Source organism: Barbus barbus (assembly GCF_936440315.1).
Source record: "Barbus barbus genome assembly, chromosome: 4".
In the NCBI taxonomy this organism is placed as follows: domain Eukaryota; kingdom Metazoa; phylum Chordata; class Actinopteri; order Cypriniformes; family Cyprinidae; genus Barbus; species Barbus barbus.
The window spans coordinates 7,581,422-7,605,580 of record NC_136732.1 but is presented as its reverse complement, the minus strand read 5'-3'; the positions used below and the strand labels follow the sequence as shown (position 1 = coordinate 7,605,580).

Here is a 24,159-nt window from a genome sequence, read left to right as displayed (position 1 = left end):
TCTTGAAGGTGATGGCCCTTTGTTCAGCAAGAAATATCTGTTAGACAAGCTGAGATGCGAGCAGCTATCTTCGGATCATCAGGATGGAATAAGAGTTAGAGTTGTGTGTCATCAGAATAGCAGTGATATGAAAAGCCATGTTTCTGAATGACAGAACCTAGTGTTGCCATGTAGACAGAGAAGAGAAGTGGTTGACAGGAGGATCTGGTGGTTAACCTTGTCAAAAGCAGTGGACAGATCCAGCAAGAGAAATGTTATTGAATATTTGGAATCTGCTCTTGCCAGTCTTAGGGCTTCAACAACTGTTTATACATTGCCAATAGAAAACCTTTACTTTCATCTCCGGGAAATTGAAAGTTAAGCCGGATACTTCCTGAAGCGCAGCATGAGTCAGTGAGAAGTCAGTGAGACCCCCAGGTCTCTGCTGAAAAAAGGGGGCGTTTTCGAATTATTGGGCATTTTCAAAACGAGATTTATCTATCCAGATAGGCGTTTTAACTGGAAGGCAAGCCTGCAACCTTTTGCCAAAAAAAGGGGCACAGGGAAGGTGTCCAGATGCTTTTTTTTTCTTTAGGAAACAGGTAATCATTTAAAGAATTGACAGCCTATCAGCTAATCCTCAACATGTTTTACACTAAACAATAGTTTTGGACTGGACTTATATATTGTGATGGGGTGGAAGAATCACGCGACAAGGAGAGCTCAAATAAATACCCCGGAGGGTGGATTTATTAATAAAAGAGGGTGCTGAGTGGAGTGTGGCTCGCTGAAGTGATGCGGTGCTCTCCGTGCGTGGTTTTTCCCTTTGGGCGGTGCTTCGGTGCTGTGCTCGTGGCAGGGCTGGATCGGTCACACGCTGGTATCTGGAAAAGATACAAGAGAGGTAGCACATTAAATCCTCAGCTTCTTGGAGACCAGGCTCTCCGTGTGACAGTCTCCCGCGGCTTATATGGCCGCGGGCAAATGGGCCACAGGTGTGGCCGATCCAGCCGTGATGAGCGAGTGCAGCAGGGGCGTGTCTACGTGGTGGCCAGGAGTGGCACCGGCCCCCCCTGACATTTGTGCCCCCCCTACCAGATGTCTTGCGATAGGCTTGTTTTTAGTTGATTTCTAACTGCATCTGGCGTATCTTGGCATGTGTAGGCAGCTGCCTAGGGCCGCTTTCTTCTCTTCTTTATTCATTTTAGCGTGATCTAAATGATAGATGTCGAGAGCGCATAATGTTACGCGATCATGTAATGCGCGAGCACGAATCTCTCCACTAGCAAGCGGATTTCCTTCACTCGCACAAAACTGGACGTGTGCTTTTAAATCTACATTGTTCTTTTATGAATTGGCTCGGGTCTCACTCAGATATTGTGAGTATGCTCAAACGTTATCCTCGCATCACTGAAGACCAGAAAAGTTTTTTTTTTCTAATTCAAGTGAAGAGTAGGCTTTTCTCACTAAATGGAAGAAAGCTGAATATAGTTAGCCTTCTCTAGTTATTAATTGTATTAATACTTATTTTAGTTAAGTGCTTAAATTGTAAATATGCATTTATTAAATTATTTTATGTAGTACATTTGTATTTTGTTGTTTTTGTATAGTTATAGAAGCATATCAACCAGGTTCCAGAAGTAATCACTATAAGGCTGCTTCTGAAATAAGTGGGAGTGCACATTTTCACATATTTTGTCCCTTCTATTGCTATCAATATGCTGCTACTTCGAGAGCGAATCCCGCATAAATATGCAGATGTCATTCCCAAAACTTTGCAACGTGTGTGTGGGCAAAAAACAAAGCTCTACATTTTAAATGGATTGCTTAGAAAGCTCGCAGAGTGCTCATAACCAATAAAGCTGTCACTCTTTGTTCAACGCGATCTCACAAAGTTCTGTGAGGACCAATGAATCTCACACTGTGCAATTAATAGCCTATATAATATAGGGCTATTAACATCGTGTATCCAAACCCCCCCGGGCACCCTCTTTTAAGGCAGTGCCCCAGACTGCCCCCCCCCCCCCCCCCCATTTAAAATGCTCTAGAGACGCCCCTGGAGTGCAGGTGTCTCGCTTCTTTCTCCAGGGCAACGCTGATGAGTGCCCGGGACGCTCGTCACAATATATATATATATATATATATATATATATATATATATATATATATATATATATATATATATATATATATATATATATATATATATATATATATATATATATATATGTATATAGTTTATACCAAAAAAAGTCTCGCCCATATAGGCTTACTTCAGAGAAGAATAAGGAATCGTTAGCAGAAACTCAAAATACATGCTTTGCTTTGTTCATGGATGCTCAGATCGGTCAAGCCGAGAAACCACAAGGAGCTTTTATCGAAAAATTGTTGTTCATACGAGTATGGAAGCAGAAGAATGCCAATAGTTTTTGAAACATAAAGCATGCTGAATTCCACAAATCGAAAAAAAAGATGCATTGCAATTAACAGTGCTTGCATTTTAATGCCTTGTATTTCCAGGGCTTGCATTTTTAGGTCCTGAAATTGAACATAGTTGTTTATTTAAACTGTGAATATTTCAATTCTAAATATTTCACATACATTTTCATAATTAAAAATTCAATAATTCATATTCACCTTACAGAATTCACTGAAATAAAATGACCGAAATTTGCCTGTCGAATATTATACATTGCAAACCTCTTAACTGTCACCCCCCCTTTTTGAAAACTTTTTGAAAGTGCACTATTTAAAGTTAAATTGTAATAATTCATGAATGCTTTTGAATACAGATCTAAGATTGGTCTCCTTTTAAAGAAGACAATCAGCAGATTATTGCAGAAGTGAAATATTTTCAAAAAACGAAAGTAAAAAAAAAGTTATAAAAGTTTAAATATAAGGGAAGTCGTGGCCTAATGGTTAGAGAGTCGGACTCGTAATCGAAAGGTTGCGAGTTCGAGCCCCCGCCCGGCAGGAATTGTAAGTGGGGGGAGGGAATGTCCATTGCTCTCTCCACCCTCAATACCACGACTGAGGTGCCCTTGAGCAAGGCACCGAACCCCCAACTGCTCCCCGGGTGCCGCAGCATGGCTGCCCACTGGTGTGTGTGTGTGTGTGTGTGTGTGTGTGTGTGTGTGTGTGTGTGTGTGTGTGTGTGTGTGTGTGTGTGTGTGTGTGTGTGTGTGTGTGTGTGTGTGTGTGTGTGTGTGTGTGTGTGTGTGTGTGTGTGTACTTGGATGGGTTAAACGCAGAGCACCAATTTCGAGTATGGGTCACCATACTTGACAATACGTCACGACTTTAAAAATAAAATAAAAATGATGATTACTAATACACGTGATAGGAAAAAAAGGAAACTAATAGAATTTTTGTGTCAAAGGTCAGCGCTCCTATTATGGTGTATATGTTTTGAGGTGCGCTCTTGTCATAAATTAATCTATTACTGCGCCTACATAATTTTTTATAACAAACAGTGGTGAAATATCTATTTAGGAGTCTTGGACCTTTCCAATGATATATAGTTTGTCATGATTAGATTAGGATTTAATGGTAATATATTGAAGTAAAGTTAGGTGTCCCGTATACGGGACGGTGACAGTTAACAGGTTTTAAACAGACTGAATATTTTGGAAGTGAATTCTGTAAGGTGAATATGAATGATTGAATTTTTAAGTATGGAAAATGCCAAAATTGTCTAAATTGCTGAAATGTGTGTCAGGCTGGACGGAGAATGAGAAGGTATTTCTGGAGGGTCCCAAAGGAATGAAATTTCATATCCCAGCTCTGAAGACATCCTCAGTACCCCACAATAATGAGAAATCCTTTTTACCTGGGCTTCACTCTGAAAGGACCCGTTGCATACAACATTACTGTACAAACATAGACAAATGTACGTTTAGGGTATTAGGCAGAAAGTACGTCATTAGGTGCAAATGAATTCGCTTCCAAGAAGAAAGGCATTTAGGGCTGAGGAAATACTCAATTTAACATGGTTGGTAACATATATTTTGTATGTAATTTACTGAAATTTTACACCTGTTAGCTGTCAGTAAAACTTTAAATGAGAGATATTGGGAGATAATTCTTTTTTATTCTGGATTTTAGCGAAAACTAATTCTGTGGAAACTAAAAACCTAATAAGGATGGAGTTCTATTGATTTTACTATATATTTTCATCTATTTGTAAACAAGATTTTAACTTGGCCCCTACTTGTGGGTGGGTTCAAAACTGCCAGAAGCCACGCCCCTCGTCAGTGACATCATATCAGTAACTACATTCACAAAACGTACAATACTGGAGAATATATCCATATAGCGGTTTTAAACTATTTGCATTGGATGCAAAAGTTCAGTTAAATTATCAACAGCTACAAGTGGTAGATTTGAGATTAATCGAGGTATAAGCAGGGTAGTCCTTTGTCTTTATTTTTGTTTCTATTAGTTACACAAATTATAGCCCTACTCCATGTGTACATGTGTGCTATAGAAAAAATAGAATAGAAATAGAATAAGAGGGATGTACCAGGATGTAGGGTGACGAAGGTTATTGCACATTTTTATTGCACAGTGGGAGAACATTTAACTATTCATAAGGATTGTCTGGAGAAAGAAACTGTTCTTGTGCCTGACTGTCCTGGTATTCAGTGCTCTGTAGCACCGACCAGATGGCAAAAGTTCAAAAAGGCATGGATGTGAGGGGTCCAGAGTGATTTTCTGAGCCCTTTTTCTCACTCTGGATGTATACAGTTCTTGGATGGTGGGCAGGGAAGCACCAATAATCCTTTCAGCAGACCGAACTGTCCTCTGTAGTCTTCTGATTTAGTAGCTGAGCCAAACCAGACAGTTATTGAAGTGCACAGAACAGACTCAATGACGGCTGAGTAGAACTGTGTGAGCAACTCCTGTGGCAGGTTGAATTTCCTAAGCTGGCGAAGGAAGAACAGCCTTTGCTGGGCCTTTTTAGCAATGGAGTCTATGTGAGTGTCCCACTTCAGGTCCTGAGAGATGATGGTGCCCAGGAACCTGAAAGACTCCACTACAGTCACAGTCCTGTTCATGATGGTGAGTGGGGGGAGTGCAGGGGGGTTCCTCCTGAAGTCCACTATCATTTCCACAGTTTTGAGCGAGTTGAGCTCCAGGTTGTTATAACTGCACCAGACAGCCAGCTCTTTAACCTCCTGTCTATAGGCAGACTCGTCACTGTCCTGAATGAGGCCGATGACTGTAGTGTTGTCCGCAAACTTCAGGAGCTTGACAGAGGGGTCTTTAGATGTGCAGTCGTTTGTGTACAGGGAGAAAAGCAGTGGAGAGAGGACACAACCCTGAGGGGCGCCAGTGCTGATGGTGCAGGTGTTGTATGTGAATTTATCAATTCTCACTAGCTGTTGCCTATCTGTCAGAAAGCTGGTGATCCACTGACAGATAGAACTAGGGACAGAGAGCTGGGTTAGTTTAGTCTGGAGGAGTGTAGGGATGATGGTGTTGAAAGCGGAGCTAAAGTCCACGAACAGGATCCTCACATAAGTCCCTGGTCTGTCCCGATGTTGCAGGAAGAAGTGCAGTCCCATGTTGACTGCATCATCCACAGACCTGTTTGCTCTGTAAGCAAACTGGCAAACCTGTGGTGGTAAAGCTGAATTGGCATCTGCTCTGTAAGCAAACTGCAGGGGGTCCAGTAAGGGTCCAGTGATGTTTTTCAGATAAGCCAACACCAACCTCTCAAAAGACTTCAAGACCACAGACGTTAAAGCAACAGGTCTTGTTCTTTCTGAAGACCTGACGCACATCATCTTCACTGATTTGAAGTGCAGGTGTGGGGGAGAAGGGGGTTGCTGGAGGTGTTAATGGTTGTGTGGAGAGATGATCAGCGGGGGTAAAACTCATTCAGGTCTTCAGCAAGTTGTTGATTGGCCTCAGTGCTGGTGGATGGTGTCTTGTAGTTGCTGATGGCTTTCAGACCTTTCCACACCGATGCAGGGTCATTGAAAATTGGTGTTCTAGCTTTTTAGCATAGTTCCTCTTAGCCACTCTAATCTCCTTATTCAGTGTGTTTCTGGCCTGATTGTACAAGACTGTTTTTATTTCCACTTAAAACATGTAATTAAAAAAATAATGTTACATATTTAAGAGTTATTATACATAAAGATAAGAATGAACTCAATGCAATGTGCTCAATTTCAAGCCTATAATTAACAAAATTCAAATAAAATGTAATATTAGGCTTTAATGGTAGGGTATTACTATCCAAAGCGGAAGGGACATCAAAATCTGTTTATGTGTCTTTAGCTTTAGATATGCCATGTAATGTGTACGAAGAATAAGACAACATGTTATTTATTTTTTTATGGAGCAATAGACATTATTTGAGAGAGGACATTTTATTTAAACAAAAAATCAAAGGTGGATTATCTGTGCTTGGTTTTGAATCTTTAAATCACACATTCAAGGCTAATTGATTCATTAAATTCATTAAAGAAAAGGACAGCGTGTGGTATACATTTCCAAAACATGTTCAGCATGATGTTTTTTATAGATCTTCTTTTGAGATAGGATTTTGAAATTGATAAACTGCCTGTGAAATTAGCAAAATTTCACAAAGAAGCTTGATTGGCCTGAATTCTGGTGTTTATGCACAATTTTTTCCACAAATACATTTTTTAGAATAATAAATGTATTCAATATAAAAACAGATCTCTCTTCTATAAAAGTTGGTATAAAAATGATATTGTGTTAGACAACTTTTAAATTCAAATGGTAATTTATTAACTTAAATATGACTGCTTTTATCTTGTTTGTTTATTAATTTATGTTTGATAGGCATTTAAAAAAAACTTTTTTAAAAGCGCAAAAAAAAAATATTTTCTCTGGCTTTTGGTTTTTATTTTATTATAAAAAAAAATTATGTACACCACTGTTCAATTTTTATTTTTTTTTATAACAGTTTTCTATTTTAATATACTTTAAAATATTATTTATTCCTGTGGTAGTAAAGCTGAATTGGCATCAGCCATTAATACAGTCTTCGGTGTCACATAATCCTTCAGAGATCATTCTAACACTGATTTATTATCAATGTTGTGCTACATAATTTTTGTTTGTTTGTTTTTTTGGAAACTGTGATACTTTTTTCAACTTTTCTGATGAGTAAAAAGTTAAAAACAGCATTTATTCAAAATGATAAAACTCATCTGAAATCAGGTAAAAACCATAGACACCAGTTCATGGGTTCACAGAGGTCAATGCCTCTAAGCGGCAACCCACTGAAATTTGAGTTTATGACAATTATGACGGGAAAGTCGTGGCCTAATGGTTAGAGAGTCGGACTCGTAATCGAAAGGTTGCGGGTTCGAGTCCCCGGCCGGCAGGGATTGTAGGTGGGGGGAGTGAATGTCCAGCGCTCTCTCCACCCTCAATACCACGACTGAGGTGCCCTTGAGCAAGGCACCGAACCCCCAACTGCTCCCCGGGCGCTGCAGCATGGCTGCCCACTGCTCCGGGTGTGTGTTCACGGTGTGTGTGTGTGTGTGCATTTGTTCACTACTCACTGCTGTGTGTGTGCACTTGGATGGGTTAAACGCAGAGCACCAATTTCGAGTATGGGTCACCATACTTGACAATACGTCACGACTTTACTTTACTTGACAAGATCAAGCCTTGTTTACTGATGTGACTTTGGCAGTTTATAGAGGGCAGATGGGGCCAAAAGTCTTTAAACTGAACGCGTGAAATTCAACCATGCGCTCTTTGTCCACATTAATGTGACAACACGCACATCAGCCAATGAAATTGCTGTATTTTATACTATATTTGCATATGTGATGCAATGGGACATTATACTTATACAAACAGCAGACATGTTTATTCACAAAGGATGTCATAATGGCACACTGGTGTGCACATATGCAAACATCAGATGTAATGCATCATGACAGTTGATGACAGTATTACTGTATGTCATGATTTGTCATGTCATTTTTAGTTGTTTAGTTCAACGTTTTTTCTCAGGTATAAAAGTCTTCATTTACATTAACATTAATTGATTTACTGTAGCACAGTAGATGTCAGTAAAGCAATGCTGCATTGATCTAAAGAAAGGATTAATATATAGGTAAATCTGCTTTAAAAAGTATTACAAGCTCGAACATGGCCAGAATGTGCACATGTTGAGAGACAAGTTTAAATTCATTGTCTTAACATGATAGTGTGTCTTTACATGTTCTAAAGAAATGCAGCAAAAACTGGCATCTTAACACGGCCAGATATGCTTGTCATACAAAAGGAAGGCATTCAAAATTGCCGCGTTAACACAGACAGTGTGAGTTGACATGGTCAAATTTTGCGTTAACAAGTTCATGAACAAGTTTCATACCAACTCACTGGTTTAAAACAAGTGTGCTTAGCATGTCCTGAAAAGTGAAGCCAAAAACATTGTCATCTAGTGGCTGGCTGCAGTACAGGTCATAAACCCCACCCTCTCCATCATTTTAGATAGTTCTTATCATGCTGATGTTCAAGTGCTAATAAGTTTTCTTTAGTTATTTGATGCTATAAAAATGGGGTGTGGTGTCATAATTATGTGCTTGCGATTGGGTTCCGTGGGTTTTAGGCGGGACTTTGATACTGCAGCTTCACCTCAGGCTCACTACTGTGCAGAATTGGACTAAAGTCAAGTCACCTTTATTTATATAACGCTTTTAACAATACAGATTGTGTCAAAGCAGCTTTACAGTATCAAATAGGAAAATAGTGTGTCAATAATGCAAAAGGACAATAGAAAACACTCAATTTTCAGTTAAAGGCAGTTCATCACTGAATTCAGTGATGTCATCGTCCAGCTCAGTTCAGTTTAAATAGTATCTGTGTAATCAAGTCGACGATATCGCTGGAAATGAAGTGTCCCCAGCTAAGCAAGCCAGAGGTGACAGTGGCAAGGAACCAAAACTCCATCGTTGACAGAATGGAGACAAAAAAACCTTGGGAGAAACCAGGCACAGTCGGGCCCACACAGAAATAACCTATATAAACTTATATGTTTTAATATAGGTTTTGATATATGTTTTTAATATATGTGACATATATAAAATTGGCTGGTTTCCTATAATATATGTACATATATGTACATATATGTACACATATATGCGTACATATATGTATGCATATGTGTACATATATGTACACATATACGTGCATATATGTACCTATATAGGTACATATATGCATGTATATATATGTGTGCATATATGCACCTATATGTTTACCTATATATTAGTAAAATTATTAAAATCCATAGCTGCTAGACAACATAAATAAAAGCCCAAAATGTAGAAATTTACATTTACATGTACATATAGGGCTTATATGTGGATATAAAGAAGCAATACAGGAGACCTATATGGCCTTTATATGCACATATATGCACCTCAATTCTGCCTATATGTGGCATATATACGCATATATGCAGCATATATACTGCATATAGGTTTCATATATGCGCATATATCCTCATATAGGTTCTTTCCATGTGGGGGGGGCCAGTTCTCCTCTGGTCAGATCACCATCTGATCTGGATACAGACTGGATCTGGTGGCTACGGTGACCTTGGAATAAGAAAGAAACAGACTAATATTAGCATAGATGCCATTCTTCTTACGATGAAACAAGTACATCAGGTGTTATGGGAAGTTTTGACCTAAGTTTCCGGTTGACCTAATTAATGCAGCCTAACAATCCTTTAACGGATTTGAATATTAGAAACGTATTAGTGTGTGATGTGTAAGCCAGGTTAAAGAGATGGGTCTTTAACCTAGATTTAAACTGACAGAGTGTGTCTGCCTCCCGAACAGTGTTAGGTAGACTATTCCAGAGTTTGGGTGTTAAATAGGAAAAGGATCTGCTGCCCGCAGTTAATTTTGATATTCTAGGTATAATCAAATGGCCAGAGTTTTGAGAATGCAGCAGACGTGGAGGACTATAATGTGATAAGAGCTCGCTCAAGTACTGAGTTGCTAAACCATTAAGGGCTTTAGAAGTAAGTAGCAAGAATTTAAAATCTAGATGATGTTAATAGGGAGCCAGTGCAGTGTTGACAAAACTGGGCTAATATGGTCATACTTCCTGGTTCTAGTAAAAACTCTAGCTGCTGCATTTTGGACCACCTGGAGTTTGTTTATTAAGCATACAGAACAACCACCCAATAAAGCATTACCTTGAGGTCAAATTAACGTTTCTGCATTTAACATTGAGAGCATAGGTCACAATTTAGATATATTTTTGAGATGGAAAGATGCAGTTTTACAAATGTGTGTGTGCACTTGGATGGGTTAAATGCAGAGCACAAATTCCGAGTCACCATACTTGGCCACACGTCACTTCACTTTCACTAAAACCGGTCTTGAGACCAGTCTTAAGACCATTTTTTGAAAGCCTTGGTCTTGTTTCTGTCTCAACCACATTTGTACTCGGTCTTAACTACAACTCTAGTTTGGCCTCACTTTTCTATAGTGGAAGGAAGTGGAGAAGCATCGTCCAACTTTTTTACAGTCTATGGTTTGAAACAAATGATTCGTAAAGGTTTCGAAGCTTCATTAAGCAGTGTTTTGAAAGCATCCATCTCTATGATGAGGTATTTAGGCTGTAATTTATTTACATCTTAGCCATCTTCACTATTCATAAAAACCCTTAACGCACATCAAATCCACACTGCGGTATTTGAAGCTAAGTCCCATCATGTATCACGTTCTGGAAATAAAAAATATGAGTATGTTTACGTTGGTACAACATTTGCAACTGCTTTTTATCACCACAATTACTAAATTGCATCACCTTTAATGCAGACTACTGAACAGACATTTAAAAATATATTTTAATAAAGTACTGAATTACATACTGAAAATCAAAATAAGGCTTTGGAAACAACAATCAGTGTAACCCACAATGCCCAGAAACATCCTGCACACAGTAAAACAAGAAGAAAATTGGTAATACATACACAAGGCTCTGCAACTCAATAGATGATGATTGAAGGAGTTTTTTTTTAAGTCTATACTTTATTTAATTTATTTTTTAAATCTGCAAAGTGAATTAAATGTTAAAGAGATAGTTTCCCAAAAATGTAAATTCTGTAGTAATTTTTCTGTTGTAAAATCATACAGACATTTCTTAATCGAGCCAACTCTACTGGCAGCACTTGCCTGAAGCACCTTTTTCTCAGAGAAAGAAGTGGATTGGATGATGATGTGAAGCCACTGGCAAACTACCAGGAACAATGTTCATTTCAATTTAAGAGTCCCACTTGATATGAAGCATATGTGCATGTTTTTGTGACATATGAGGACACAAATTTGTATAATGACATGGGTATGACAAGGAGAAGGTGAATTATGAGGACATTTCCTCATGTCCCCATATTTCAAAAGGCTTTTAAATCATACAGAATTAGTTTTTTTGAGAAAGTGAAATTGCACAAAGTTTCCTGTAAAGGGTAGGTTTGTGTTAGTAGGGCGATAGAAAATATGGTTTGTACAGTATAAAAACCATTGCGCCTATGGAATGTCCCCATAATTCACAAAAACAAACGTGTGTATGTGTAGTTGCACAAACATTGCAGTGGATTTGAGATTCTTAAAGAACACAAATGGAGTTATGCCAGCTACACCTTTGATAAAATACTTGTTTTGCGTACCCAATTGAACCAATGTTTTTTACAATGGGTAAGCTCATTTAAAATGTAATTTTTGACAAACACTGATTGTATTTCTTTGTTGTCATATTTAAGTGGTGTGGCAATTTAAAATAAATAAAACCTATGAAATGGGACGCAAACAGCCTGAAAGGAAATATGAATAGAACACACAAAATATGATATCCTATTGATGAGATCCTTGTGAAACAACATTTATTTTTCAGTAAATAAAAATTTTAATGAAAAAGGATGCCCTTTTCCACCTAATGTACAATATTATATGTAACTCGTATTGTTGTTCAACATTTATTTATACTTAATTAAATTCTTAATTTAAAAAGATTGGTTTCCCTATATCAAATAAAATAAAATAAAGATTTTGCTATGCTGTGATATAAAAGCATCCATATAATGTAGCTAGCATAAAGGAGAAATTATGTAACAACAAAATATGACATTGGACAAAGATCTGTGTGAAAGCATCATTTTATCTTTTAAAAGGGTGTACATTTCCACCTAATGTTAAATGTTACCCTCTATGTACTCGTACGTACTGGTGTTGCACACAATTTTATAGGGAATACATTATATTGTAGATTTTATATATATATATATATATATATATATATATATATATATATATATATATTCTTAATTAAAATTATTTTTTCCCTGCTAATTATTTGTTTCCCTACATCAAATAAACAATAAGGCTTTTGGTACGTTGACACCAAAACTTAGAATAATCCATATAGCATAAAAGAGGAAATATCTAATATTATATATATATATATATATATATATATCATTTAAAATATATATGAAAATATTTAATAAAAATGATTAAAATATAAATGACTAAATATTGCATTCCAGACGGCTCCTTTAAATAAGGGTGTCGTAGCTGCTTCATGAATGAAGCCACGTGATCAAACATCATATGACGTCTGATGATTTCAGTACAAGAGAAAGCGAATCCGAGCAACAATAACACATTTACACATCGGATTTCGCTCAAGCACGCTTTGGACCCTCTACACACAAATACACGCTCATACAGAAAAGCATCTGTAACAAGTGAGTTGACTCGATTATTGTTACATCAGTTGTGTGACAGTGGTGTTGTGCTGAGTTTGCATGCACGCCTCCACTCACTCTCTTCACATAGGCAACATGTATATAATATAGAATATAATACACCTGAAGCAGCTGTATACACGCACGTGCATTTATTATTCAAAATGCAAACGAGCTGTGTATCACAAACACATCTAATAAGTGTGACTGGAATCGGAGATGCACAGCCTATGGGGAATCCCTGTGTGAATTAGAGGCATTATAGTGACAGCTAGGGGGATGTGCAGAAATGTGTGCGCGCACACACACACACCCCAGCACAAAGCTGCTGTTTCATCATAAGGGCGCTGTGCGCTTCAGCACCAGGTAGGGCGCGTGTGTTTGACAATATCAAATGATGCTGTGTTCATATATTCATATCTAAATGGGCGAATGGAGTCTTTTGTTATCCAGTCTTTTCATCACAGATCTGTAACAGGTAAAAATCGGAGTGAAAGAGGGTTTAATTTGTTCGAACGCTATTCAGATGTCTTTCCTGTGGGCATGAAAAAAGTGTATCGCTTTGTTTGTTTGAATCGGATCGTGGATGCTGATTCATCATAATGCTGCTCGGTTCATGCATGCCTCTAGCTCAAAATCAGTTCCCGGATTTATGTATTTGTCTGTGTGATGACTATCTGTTATATAGTATGACATTCAGAAGCAGGTGACTTTTAGTGGGATCTCATTTGCGAGATGTTGATTAATAAACGTGTACTATTAATAAACGCTGTTTGTTAATGTGCATTGACCTGTTAGAATGCTTGAGTATCTTGTCAGTTTTAATTCTGCCAAATGTAAATTCCTGATAAACTTTGATCACTGTCTTAAGATTGATCTAAAAGGCTCCTTTTCTGAATTTGCTTGCTCTTATGTTACAATACGCGTAAAACAGGAGCAGGTTTTTGTTGGCCACATTCTAAGCATGAAGAGTACTCCTGAGTCCTGGCTGCCATGAGCATATGTGATCCGTATTGAGCTGAAGGTTAGAGTGACACTGTATATACTTTTGAATATAGTGCATTACCTATGACACCCTGTCTGTACTTTAGGAAAGAAGCATGTAACATTTTACTTCTGAATTATTTTTACAGTATTGCTATTAAATGTGACACAGCTTTGATCTGCACTCATCTTGCACTCACTCACTATATATATATATATATATATATATATATATATATATATATATATATATATATATAGTTGAACCTTGTTTGAATGTATGGCAATGTGGTTTTATTTTGTTCATTTGTTTGGCTAACAGCTAAAATATCATCATATTTTTGTTCGATGATATTGAATTTTTCCCAGTTGAAGAGGATTTTGAATGAGGTGTTGTACAGATCCTTTGCTTTTTTGTATGGTACACATTTATGTATTTGGACAAGTTTGTGTAATAGATCTTTTGACTTAATCAACAATAGCTTGGGAATGCCTAAATCTGCCTTCCATATATATAAGGACGCCCTTTTGTGTCATAAACCCCATCTATTCATATGTAATTGCACCTGCCAGAGCAGGTAACAAGAACAGAGGAGCACCTTCATCTTTAGATAGCGGCTTTCTTTTGAAAGATGTATGGTCTATCACATGCCTTCTATAAATCCAGCCTTCCTTTTTGCCTGTGATACAGGCTTTGACTGGTATTTCTATTTAACATGAGCTGCCACTCATTGGCTGAAGCTGTGCTAGGACAGGAGTTGATGCAACCTAAAGAAAGTCTTTAATGAGTGGAGGAGGTCCTCCTCGTGTCTTCCATTTCTTATGCCATCTCTGCAGAAATTACAGTCCCTGAAAGAGTCCTTAAGTACAGTGTTATCTGGATGCAGAGCTCTAGCAGCACAGGACTCCAGAAAAGATCAATAGGTTTTTGGGGGGTGTTGGGAGGGGTGTCGATGATGAAACTCGGTGTAAGTGAGGATGTCTTTTTTTTCTTTTTCTTTTTTTTTACTGCAGTTGTCTTTTGCCTGCTGTTGCTAGGCGTTTTTCTTTCTTTCTTCGAGATGTAACACTGTGCAAGAATGTTTTATTTTCGTTTTATTCAAAGATGTTCATGTAGAGTAGAATTAATTAGGAATAAGCCATCAGAGAGCTTAAATTTAACAAACAACTGTGTCTAAAGACATAAATAACTCTCACTGGATGTCACAGAATAGTTTTATTATTCATATCACATTATAGTGCATTCTAATTTCGACTAGTCTGGAGTAAGAATGGAAATAGTATGTAATTTGACCTATTCTGATTTTATTCATTTATTTTATTTATTTAGTCATTTAGCAGACGCTTTTATCCAAAGTGACTTACAATTGAGGACATAAAAGCAACAAAAGAGCAACAACGTGCAAGTGCTATTACAAGTTAACGCACCTAACGCAGTACAGATAATTATCATTATTTATTTATTTATTTTTTAAATAAAAAGACATATAGATAAAATAAAATTAGAATAGAGAGTGCTAGAGTTAGAGGGTCAAGTAAAGATGGAACAGATGAGTTGATTCATTGATTCCTTAATTTCAGTTTCTTAAGTTTTCTTTTTCTTTCTGCCCTTTCACAAAAGAAAAATGCATATGTTCAAGAACTCAAAAATAACTTTTTATTATTATTATTTTAAGTAAATAAGCTACTGATATCCAGACCTACTTGGGGCTTTTTATTATTTGAACTTCAGTATAAGATTTTTTCCCCCCCAATAGATTACCTCTTTTAGCTGGTCAACAGGTCAGTCAACCCTATGAAACATCTTGTGTTCTTCTCTCCTCTTTATTCTAACGCCGTTCTAGTACATTCAGTTTGTATGATAACTCAGATATTTAGCCCTTAATATTTGACGGCTTTACTCCAAGTCCAGAAGTCTCCCCTGTCAAGTCTGGCATGAAATGAGTTTATGAAAGCTTAGTTTTCTCATTCTAGTTTTGCATTCAAAGCCTTACCCATGTGTGCGGTTGCAAAATCAATACAGCTTTAGAAAGAGACTCTAATCTTTTTACAATGTTTGAGGGTGACTCCAAATGTCAATAATGAATTGACACTTGAACACTTTCATTGAGTTCACAAATTCAATCTCTTTGCCAAAGTTGGACTCCATTGTAATCACAGCTGACTGATTAGGCTTTTTTTCCCTAAAATGTAAGCAGGGTTGACTTTGAGAGAATGCTTCTCAAGATCTTCTTGGCCGGCCCCACTCATCTATCACAGCAGTTTCCTCTATCAACAGTGCTACTCTTGGGTTATTGACTGTTAATGGTGCATCATCGCTTCTTCACTGCTGAAAGCATCAGAATAATTTGCATCTCCTTTTCACGCTCTGAATAGCCTCTAGTTTATGGCTTCCCTGGCCTCTGCGCATAAATTGATGCCCATCTTGAAGAAACACAACCTCAGCCATCAGCCGAATCTGATTTTTAATTTGCAGTTAAATGGTGCTCGACACATGCAGCTTGTTTGATAATTGACTTGACTCTTTTGAAGGGAGAGATGATTAGATCTGCACACCACTACTTGTTTTCTCTTCTTTTTTTCTTTTTTGGTTGTGCTCGATGAGGCATATTAAAAAAGAGGTGCTGATCATGCATGAAATTAAATATAGGGTTTCTAAGCCAGTTGCAGTCTTAATTAAGGGGCATCATGGCTTCCGAGAGGTCAGCAGGTCGGACAATGACTTGAATGTACATTAGTGTGCTGAAACCTGATGGCTTTCTCTAAAATATACAAGTCTTTTTCCATGATCGTTCCATTGATCCTCTGACTAGCTATGCTTTGTGTCATGAGTGGAACTAGTGGTGGGCGTGTGGGGGCTAAAAGGGATAAAGAAATATATTCACTCTATATCATCCCAAAACTGACTGACTTTCTAAGTCTCAGTGTGTGTGTGTGTGTGTGTGTGTGTGTGTCCAAACAGTGTCACATTTTTAAAAATTTCTTCTTTTGTGTCCCTTGAATAAAGTAATTTGTCAAGTAATAGTCACTTTGGATAAAAGCGTCTGCTAAATGACTAAATGTAAATGTAATTCACACAGGATTTTTGAACAATGATGAGGGTGAGTAAGTGATTTTAATTTTGGGTGAACTATCCCTTTAATGCCCTAAGTGTTAAATGACTGGTTGTTTCTTTTCCGACTTAGACAATAAAGAAACTAATAGGTTTTTAAAAAATGTGGTATTAAAAATAAAACGGTTTTCTGAACATTCTATACCTTTGCATTTTTAAGAAGTATGACTTGAGGAATAAGGAAATCCCTAGAACTAGTACATGTAGCTAATATATAAAATTACGAATTAAAATAACCTGCAACATGACTTAAAATGATGCCTTGCTTTATCAGGCACACAGGGAATCCATGCATCACAGAAAGTCTAATTTTGGCTAATTTGAATGCGCTTTAATCTGCTAGTAACAGTAAAGTATAAGGTCTGTTCAAAAACTTTTAAAAACCTTTAATTCTGTTGACTTTCCTCAAAAATCAGGACAGGAAATGCAGAAATTCTATAGATTCTTTTTAGACCTGCTTTATTGCTGAGTCTGACTTTAGAAATTAAACTAAGATAGAAGAAATTATTTAAAATAAAAATCCATTTGTATCACTTTGCAAGTATCTCATTTAAAGGTTCATATCTTTTAGATGTAATCAGCATTTGTTGAAGCTATGGTTTGAATATGGTCAGGCAACAAGGGTTACTGACAAAGAGTTTTTTATGTTAACATCAGCATAAAATACATTTCAGAGCACTCATCTTGATGAATGTTTTGTAGTTTAAATCAGACATTCTAACAAAATCCTACTCTTCTGAATGCACACAATGTTATTAGAAAAATCAACTCTGCACCTTCAAGCATAGATAAGACGCTTTGCTTTTCAATACCTTGGTGTTTAGTATGCTGGAACCAAATGTGGCTGTGATTGCCTGGAAGTTGATACATTGCTTTTGTGTGCTACTATGTCTGGTTCATCTTAAGGAGAACTGAAGCTATGAAACATTGCATTTTTGTGCATTTTCATTTTAATTTGGTCACACTTTAGTTTGGGAACCAATTCTCTCTATTAACTACCATTTTTACCTCAATAAACTCCTAATTTGCTGCTTATTAATAGTTAGTAAGGTAGTTGTTACCGTTGGTTTAGGTGTGGGGTCAACTTAAGGGATCTAAAATATGATCATGCAGAATAAGGCATTAATATGTGCTTTAAAAGTACTAATAAACAGCCAGTATTCTAATAATGTGCATACTAGTCTCGCGTAGCCAGACCTTCAGACTGACGGCTGAAGGTCTGGAATCTATGGTAGCTTTCATTGGCCATGTTTCAGGGCGTGGAAATGTCGCCACAATAACAGTGTAAAACTCTCAGATGTATTTTAAAGATTCTATGCCGCAAACTTCTAATATTTCACATACTTTTGAAAATCCAGAATTTAGTTGATCCTGATAAGCGCTCATCGTCACAGTTGTAGACACGACGGCTTTCTTCTTTCGTGAGGGGGTTCGGCATCACGGCATCTTTGTTTCCAGGCGGAACGTTAAAGAACACACACGTCTCCCGGAAATCCTGTATAATTCAACAAATCAGAGGACGACTTCGAAACTCCTGAAGTATTTCCACTTTTACGTGCCATATACATCAGACGTTCCGTGGGCGTCTGAGGCTGAGACTATTTGCATGCTAATAAGCAACTATTTAATAGTGAGAATTGATCCCTAAACTAAAGTGTTACTTTTAATTTATTTATTATTAGTATTATTATTTATAATTTTTTTTATTTATTTATTTTGCTGTACTTGTTGTAAATCTTGTTTTAGTTTTTAAATGTAACATGAAATCAGTAATCAATTTCAAACTGTTAAAGCTACAAAATTGCAGATATAATTAATAAGTAACTTACTTGCTTATTACATGCCATTTTACAAAATACAAAATTCCTGCGCACATTGTAAAGAAATGCTTAACCACAGAATACTGCCATTGACCAATCACAATCACATATTCCAGAGATCGGTGTAATAACTTCAGGAGCAGTGAAATTAGTCTTTACTTTTTTTGGTGGGTCACATTGTGCTGTAGAGGACGGGTAAATGGGGCAGGTTGGTGTTTCTTTAGCATAGCCCATCCCAATGGCATCCATCTGTGTACTAGTCCCCGAGGCCTCGGTAAAGGAAGGCAATCATTAACACATGACACAGGGACACAAGGCCACAGCGCTTTTGTTGGCTCAGCATGTATCATATATGTACTGAAATTTATTTATCACTGCATGTTTCTCTAGACCTTGCAGGTTCTAAACACCTTCTAAATTTATGAATGCTGGCAGGGTTTTAAGGTTAGAAATGATCGCTGTGGTCATTTGAGTTCAGCTACACAGCCTCCTAATTGGTGCCTTGGTTGGGGTCCTTGCTGAGATCAGGGGTTTTTACCCTTCGTTTTGCAAGTTAGCCCAAATGTGCTGATGACACATTTTTCACAAGGCTGTTTCCTTCAGCACCCCCCATGTTCCCTCGCTCAATTTGTTCTTTATTTCTCCCCCTCTCTCTGTCTCTCTCTATTACTTCACCTGCTTTCTTATAAGTGGCTTCACTCAGCCATTTCTGTTTTCCTGTGAATCTGATGTCTATTCTCTACAGATAATCAGCTCTGATTTGTCAGAGTTTTTTCAGTGGTTTCAGTTAGCTACACACTTGTTTGATATCTTGTGTCACTATTTCTGGGTCTGATCAGATCCCAAAGCAAACAACAAACAGTTAAAATATAATACTGCTGAAAAATATTTTGACCTTTATCTTCATACCTAAATCTCAGCTGACCAGACAGTGATTCCAGCCTGGAGACTATAGTGTACACTGTGAGTTTTAAAAGCTTAGCTTAAATGTGTGATGTGAATAAATAGTGCTCATAAACAGCTGTTGAGATACCTCCTCACTTATTCTCCTTTAAAACTTTTTTCTTTTTGTGGCAAACTTGTTAATTTGCGGTAAATTTGTCACACTGTTAATGATAAACCTGTGCCAACAATGAACGGTCACTATTGGCAAGTTTTGCAGCAAACATCTACTACTGGAAACAAGTCCAGTTCTCTCTACTCTCTAGCAAACTTGTAGCAACAATCTCTAATCTTCTGATGTATGGTGCCCACTACAGTGGACAGATCTGTACATTTTTAAAACATTTGAACCATTTTTGTTTTATTTATCCATTCTAAAGGATGTCTCCTTTATATGTAATTGTGTTTTTTTTGTTTTGTTTATTTGTTTATGAAAATGTACAGTACAATAGGAAATTCTTATTGTAGTATTATATTTTAACATTTAAGTCCACACACACACACACTCAAGCAGGTGATGTCAGCAGTATGGCAGAGCCTGTGTGTTTGGCAGCCACTGGGGTGGTAGAAAGCCACTGACCCAAAAGGTGTGTGTGTGTGTGTGTAGAGAGAGAGAGAGAGAGAGAGCCATCGCTGATAGCTGCTGCTGTCTCTGCCCATGTGACAACATCCCCACTGTGACACATCTGCTTCAATTTTATCCCTGTATGCTCTTCTCAGGGCATCATCTCTGTTGTCTGTCATGATAATAGGGTCTTTGGCCAGGTAAGATATTATTTTTTCCACATTTATGCAGCACTGCTAATTGTCTGGCCTATTTTTTGAGCTTAATGCCATACAGTATGTTGTGAATTACCCTAACTTTATTAAAGCATTATTTATCCAAGCGTTTCAATAAAAATAAAACCAGCACTATAATGGGTTTGTCTTTCCAGGATCTGAAATTGAAGTCTAAATAAAATGTCAATCACATGGGTACCCAATTGATACTTGGTTCAATTTTGTGTTTATTGTTGGTTTTGGTTGTTATTTTCCCAGAAGGCAGCAGTTTAGTGCTTCTGAAATGCTTTTGGTTGTTTGCAGTAAGCACTTTTCATAGCTATACCTTGGTTGTTACAACCCTGTCGTTTAATGTTTTGCTCTATCTCTGTGCCTTTTTTGCTGTGTCCTGATTGGTGCAGCCACATTCAGTGATACTTAAAAAAAAAAAAAAAAAAGTTGATGAGTTCTGGGCAGAATGTTAGCAAAGAGAATTTGATTGTGTAGTGCAGTAGAGTTTGTGTGTAAAGAGACTTGCTTAGCCAGAGTGTTTATAGAGGGTTTGTAAATGCAGATTGCTGGTTTGGATTGGGATTGTGTTTGTTGTTTGTGCTTGGTGCATGTGATTTTGAATTGACCTCTCAACAACTTCTTGTCTTTGTAAATACTTTTGCAAATATATTGTAATTGTTAAACACTTGTAAAATAAGGGGTCTGAGGGTAATTTTGTTTATTATAAATGTTCTTGATCTTCATTTATGGCTAGTCAGGTAAGTGAAATTTTTTCTTAGTTATATAGTTTAAAAAATAATAATAATAAATTAACTCTATATTTTTATTTATTATTTTGGCCTAGTCATCTTCTGAAGTTGATGTGCTATTTTTCAATAAAAGCAAACTTTCATGCTGCATCCTTTACATCCATTTAACGTAAAAGTGCCACAGAAAACAGAACTGCAGTTAATAATGTGGCCCTGAACTGTGATATGTACTATTTGTGTTGCTTTCCTCAGAAAGCACAAAAAAGAGAGGCATCACTAGTACATTTTTTTTATTTATTTTTTTATCATACTTTAGTGATTTGGTATGAATGATACCTTAAATTGTGCTGCTTGTTGAGGAGAGATATTGTCACCTTGGCTTGGAATTTGAGATCGAGTTTCAAAGTTTTTGCATTCTATATACTTTATAGATGGATCCTTTTTGTTTTCTTGATAAAAAGCCTCAAAATGTACACAATTTAAAAAAAATAATATAATGTAAGTTGTCACAGAGTAAGAATGTGAATAACTCAATTTGACAAAAATGTCAGATAAAACCTTATAATTCCAAAGTGACGATGTGCTTTAGATGTGCTATGTGCTTTCTAAGCTTTATTTTTTCTACTTGGTGAATGATAAAATAGTTAAAAAATCCCATTTGAGGAAGACTTGCATTGAGGGAGGGAGCCTGTGTCACTCATATGTAGAGAGCAGAATAGAGTTCACCTTATACTGCATAGTAACAAATGTAAAGACCACTTGTTTGTTTTTGCTATGACTTTATTTTGCAATCTGTTGCATTTCTGGTGACAATTTTCAAGCAGGAAATTCTAGAATGATTTCAACAAAGAGAAATTAACATATATTCTCTCTTAGAAATTTATTGCATGAATTTATATGAATTTTGGAATAGATCTTAACGATCAAATCATGTGCGTCTACCCTCTGGACTGAGAAACCTCTGTCTGATCTTCATGAACTCTCTTTTGTATTCACAGACCTGTCGAGTGGGGCAGTGGAGAGTGGCTCTCGTGGTATGACTACTACAAACAAGGGTAACAAAGCACTGAAGGTATGTTCAAGTGATATTTCCAGAAAAAAATGCTTCTTAATTCAAATCAGCAGAAGAAAAGTATTAAACCACACAATAAATCACACTGCAATTATACTTATGAAAGCCAGTTTCTGTCACGGAATAGAAAAATAAAGATAGGTAATTGCGACTTTTTTTATCTCACAATTCTTCCTCTTTTTTTTTTTTTTTCTTAGAATTGTATGATATAAACGAGCAGATGCAAGTTATAAAGTCAGAACTGTGAGATGTAGATTAGAAATGGTAAAAAAATAGTATTTTTCCCCTCAAAATTTGACTTATAACTGGTAATTGTTTTATATCTTGTGAGATGTAAATCTGCAATTGTGAGGAAAAAAGTTGAATTGGTATTGGTGAATTGAATTGGTAATTTACCATTTCCTATTGGTAACAGCAAATGTGTTAGTAAAATATTCTCAATGCTATAAAATATATTTTACAGCATTGAGAAAGTCATGCTTTTAAACTTAATATTACTATTATTCTTACCCTTCCTTTTCTCACTTAGAGAGAGAACATTACTGAACATGTGTTGGATAAGGCTCATCACTGCAGCTTGTTTGATATTAAAGATCATTCCAGTTGCCCTCAGTCTTCTCTTGCCTCCTATCCCTCTCTTCTCTCTTGATCTCATCCCATGTGGTTCCCTGCAGGTGAAGCGAGAGCCAGGTGAAAATGGCACAAGTCTTACGGATGACGAGCTGGTGTCTATGTCTGTGCGGGAGCTGAACCAGCACTTGCGTGGTCTGTCCAAGGAGGAAATCCTGCAGTTGAAACAGCGGCGGCGCACACTCAAAAACCGTGGTTATGCCGCCAGCTGCCGCGTCAAACGTGTCACGCAAAAGGAGGAGCTGGAGAAACAGAAGGCGGAGCTTCAAAAGGAGGTGGAGAAGCTCGCCTCGGAAAATGCTAGCATGAAGGTGGAGCTTGATGTGCTGCGCTCCAAATATGAGGCTCTTCAGAGTTTTGCCAGAACTGTGGCCCGCAGCCCTGTTGCTGCTGCCAGGGGCCCCATCACATCTGTCATAGGGCCTCTCATACCAGGCAAAGTAGCCGCCACCAGTGTCATCACCATTGTCAAGTCCAAAACAGAAGCACGGTCATAATGCACAAACGGGGAACATTTGTAAGTATATTGGTCAGCGTATTCATCAGGCACAGGGTTATTTATTTTATATGTCATGATAAAATTCAGCAAGATCTGCTGTGATCTGTGACCATAAAAATATAAACGGACAACACTAAAGTCTCAATGATGTCCTGTACAACCCTTGTTGTTAATGAACAACAATTGTTATCAACGTATCATTAATCAGAATATTACACACTTGAGGTTCACACAAACAATATTAGAAACATATGCCATGTAGTCACTGTAATGTACCAAACCCGAATGACTAGGTCCACGGAACACAAAATTTGATTCTTGTGCTGCTTTACACAGTAGAAAGTATACACTGACTGGCAATCTCTACAAAAGTTTTTAAAATGCACCATAAAAGTATCATTAAAAACAGTCCCAAAAAAGTCACATTGTGGCATTTAAACAACCTGTGATTAAAGACAAAAGAACTGATGCCAGTTGTCATCAGTGTTGGGGTAACACATTACAAGTAACGAGAGTAGATTACTTTTTAAAGTAGCTAGTAAAGTAACACATTGCTTTTTAAATTTACAACAAAATATCTTGAATAAATAAAGTAAGTTATTTTGTTTTCCCATTTATACATTATCACCTCTCCTATCCCCATGTTGAGTGAAAGGGCCTTTACAGTTGCCAAAAATATAACTTTTGGGTTTTTTGTTATTAAAAAAAACAAATCAGCAAGCCCAGGTGACAAAAAGTAATGTAATGCATTAATTTTACGTTACGTTTTTATGGAGTAACACAATATTGCATTACTTTTAAAAGTAACTTTCCGCAACACTGTTTGTCATGGACATCAAACCTG

At 37.1% G+C, this 24,159-nt stretch overlaps 1 protein-coding gene across 1 annotated transcript; it reads left to right on the top strand.

Annotated features, from left to right (window-relative positions):
* Positions 1–22,117: 22,117 nt before the first annotated feature.
* Positions 22,118–23,313, top strand: mafga (v-maf avian musculoaponeurotic fibrosarcoma oncogene homolog Ga; the record flags this gene model as incomplete). The annotated part of the gene is made up of 2 exons (XM_079415411.1): positions 22,118–22,186; positions 22,861–23,313. Exons 1-2 carry the CDS (start codon positions 22,151–22,153, stop codon positions 23,311–23,313), a joined length of 489 nt encoding a protein of 162 aa, XP_079271537.1. The 5' UTR covers positions 22,118–22,150.
* Between the last annotated feature and the right edge of the window lie 846 nt (positions 23,314–24,159).